Source organism: Anopheles funestus, chromosome X, assembly GCF_943734845.2.
Source record: "Anopheles funestus chromosome X, idAnoFuneDA-416_04, whole genome shotgun sequence".
Taxonomy (NCBI): Eukaryota; Metazoa; Arthropoda; class Insecta; order Diptera; family Culicidae; genus Anopheles; species Anopheles funestus.
Genome location: NC_064597.1, coordinates 17648720 through 17651670, shown reverse-complemented (window position 1 = coordinate 17651670; position 2951 = coordinate 17648720). Strand labels below are relative to the sequence as shown.

The 2951-nt window shown below is 49.0% G+C and overlaps 1 protein-coding gene across 1 annotated transcript; it reads right to left on the bottom strand.

The window, feature by feature from the left end:
• Positions 1-1736: 1736 nt before the first annotated feature.
• Positions 1737-2703, bottom strand: LOC125760446 (uncharacterized). Its single transcript, XM_049420590.1, has 2 exons — positions 2463-2703; positions 1737-1838 (listed from the first exon to the last, which is right to left on the bottom strand). The coding sequence occupies exons 1-2, from the start codon at positions 2685-2687 to the stop codon at positions 1737-1739; spliced, it is 327 nt and encodes a 108-aa protein (XP_049276547.1). The 5' UTR covers positions 2688-2703.
• Between the last annotated feature and the right edge of the window lie 248 nt (positions 2704-2951).

Below are 2951 nucleotides of genomic sequence, written 5' to 3'. Positions count from 1 at the left end.
AGACAGACAATGCCCAACATGTGGCATGTGGTGCAGTGTTATCACAAAAAACAAGGATCGAAAAAGAGTTACAGCTAAACATTGGGCCATTATTTATTTTAAACCTTATATGTAGGGAAATTTGTTGAAAGAACAGGCCATAGACCATTAGCATACTTTTTATTATACTTAAAATTCTACATCTAAACTAACTAGGATGAGATTAGATGCAGAAGAATTTGACTTTGAATTAGTAAATTTAGCTAATAGAAAAAAGCTAATGTTGCGGCAGACGCGCTAGGAAAAGATATAAATGGAAGTCAAGCATTAGAGTTTGCTCTTCTAGAAATCTGTAAAATCGCTATAATGCTATAATGCTATAATAGCGTGCAAGTTTTCAGTCCCTTAAGAGCCACGTCGGGTTGCCATTCGTTCAGCCACTTAGAGCTTCTAATGGGCGGTACTAAGCGGCGCCTCTTAATCGAATTTTTGCTACGTGGGATTCGTTAACTGTCTGCTAGTGCTGAAGGTTTACTACTAATTACATGTATTAGGTGATGAGAGGCTGCAGCTACGTTCCGAGTACATACGTTCCCAAGCAGACCTTTCGAGTGGATTTCGGCATAAATTTCGGCATATATTTCATGCATCGAAACGTATACCGAAATTTGTTCCGAAAATCAATCAATTTCATGCAAACAACAGGAGGACTGCATGATTTTAGCTCGATTTTATTTGAGTGATTTGAAATTTAATAAAACGTGCTGCTAATGCCAAGCAAAAAGCTCAAATTCAAATTTAAAAGCACAAAAAGCACATAAAAAAGGAGGAAGGAGAAAAGATGTGATTTATTTCTTTTATCCTTCGTTCTTGCTTGCTCTTGCTTATGCTAGGATCCGTTTGGTTCGATAGCTCTGCTGTGTACTTGTTTGATGGTATTGAATTATTGTATTTGCTTTGGGGCTCCGGGTGGTGTTTCGCTTTTCTCGTTTTATCTAGCTGAACATCGCATTGCATCTAAAATAGGTAGGGCTAGTAAAGTTGATTTGGGATTTGTACCTTTTGTTTTTTTTTGTTAACGGGGAGGGAACCTTCAAAAGGTACCCACCTCGAAGGGCGGTTTGCGGCTAAAAACCAATCCCTATGAGATGGGTTATGTGGGATTCATCGTGACGCTGGGCCCGTGAAGCGGAGCCTAACTAAACCACTCCTCGACTTGATCCGAACCCTGCCGATGCGCTTGATGTGCGTAGTACTCCATGCAGGAACGTTTGTGCGATGCACCCATCCTGTTGACGCGTTGCTGCTTTCCAATGCTGCTACTGCGTCATTCGTCCTAGTTGTCTCAGCTGCTGCTGCTGCTTCGTGCCTTCCTTCCGCTACTGCTGCTTAATTCCGCCCGTCCGTAGCCGCTACTTCCGGTGGGGTCTAGCTCCTGCTGCTGCTCTGGTTACTCGTTGCTGCTGCTGCTGCTTCCGTTGTCGTCATCCTTTGGTGCGGTCACGGCGGCAGCTGTTGCTGTCCCGTTTGTTCCGTGTTCCGCCGTCGTTGTTGTCGTCTCCGTCTGACCGTAGGTGGACTTTCCTCATTCCATCTCACTTGGAGGTTTCTGAAGATGGTCCTTGCGGCGGTCCGGACTGCTTCCCATGTGTTGCTGTTGGCACACATTTCCGCTGCAAGATTTTCTATCGTCAAGCGGGTGTGGCTCTGCTGCTGCATCTCGTGTTGGGTTCGAGCAAACCGTGGACAGTGGAACATTACGTGGTCGACATCTTCCACTTGGTGTTCACACACCGGGCAGTTTGGCGAGCCGTCGAGGATGCCTTTTTCGACGAAGTAGCTCCGGAGAAACCCATGCCCTGTAAAGAGTTGAGAGAGATAAAAATCAATTTCTCCGTGCTTGCGATTTACCCAGGACATAATGTCCGGGATAATTCTCCTCGTCTTCATCCCCGGCGATCTCGGCTGCCCCGCTCCGGCTGTCCATTGTTGTTGCCAGCGTCCCATGGTCTCTTCCCTTTGCCGCTTTCGTATGTCTGGTCCTGGACTTCCCCTGCTACCTTTTCGTCGTGGCAGCGGATGTCCTCCTCTAGGAGAAGGACTAACGGGATAGTGCTTGCGACCACGCAAGCGGCATCGTAGGAGACCGTTTGGAAGGCACTGGCCACTCGAAGAACTCCTGTGCGGTGCGTCCTCTGAACCGTGGTCCGGTGAACGTCCTTCTGAAGAAGCGTCCGTCCCCACGATGGTGCCGCGTAACGGACATTTTTATTCCCAACGTTAACCAAGGGTCTCCTTCTGCTGCTTTTTGGGCCACACTTATTCGGCATCAGAGCGGTCAAGACATTCGTGATACGTGATGCCTTGCTGCAAACCTTCTCCAAATGCCGACCGTGGTGCTGTTTGCGGCAGAGCTCGACCCCCAGGTACTTGAGCGATTCCGTGGATACGATCGTGTGTCCCCCCGCACGTAGTTGACCTACCTGCGGGTTGTGATGAGTGCAGAAGATCATGTAGCCGGTCTTTTGATGGGCCAGCTTCAATCCCATTCCATCCATCCAACGCTCGATCATCTCCAGGTTCCTCGTAGCAAGGTTGCTGATTTCCTGCGGGTCCCTCCCGATAAGGGTAAACGCCACGTCGTCTGCAAACCCTATAATGTCCGCACGCTTTCCGAACAGCTCCAAACGAAGAAGGTCATCGTACATAACATTCCACAGTGTTGGTCCTAGAACCGAGCCCTGCGGGACGCCTGCCGATACTGGTAACGAGACCATTCCTTCATCCGTTTCGTAGTGGAGCGTGCGATTCGTGAAGTAGTTCCGCAGCAACGCTTGGAGGTACGGTGGCGTGTTCCTTCGCTGCAGAGCTGCTCCGATCGCTGTCCAGTTGGCCGTGTTGAAGGCGTTCTTCACGTCGATTGTCACCATCGCACACAGTCGATCGCCCCTGCGCTTCTTGTCGAGCGCAAC

Excerpts from the sequence above, each read along its gene's own strand:
- LOC125760446 (XM_049420590.1), bottom strand. The coding sequence starts at position 2,687 with ATGTACGATGACCTTCTTCGTTTGGAGCTGTTCGGAAAGCGTGCGGAC. Across the intron at positions 1,839-2,462 it reads GCACTCATCACAACCCGCAG|GGCATGGGTTTCTCCGGAGC; the intron begins GTAGGTCAACTA and ends AACTCTTTACAG.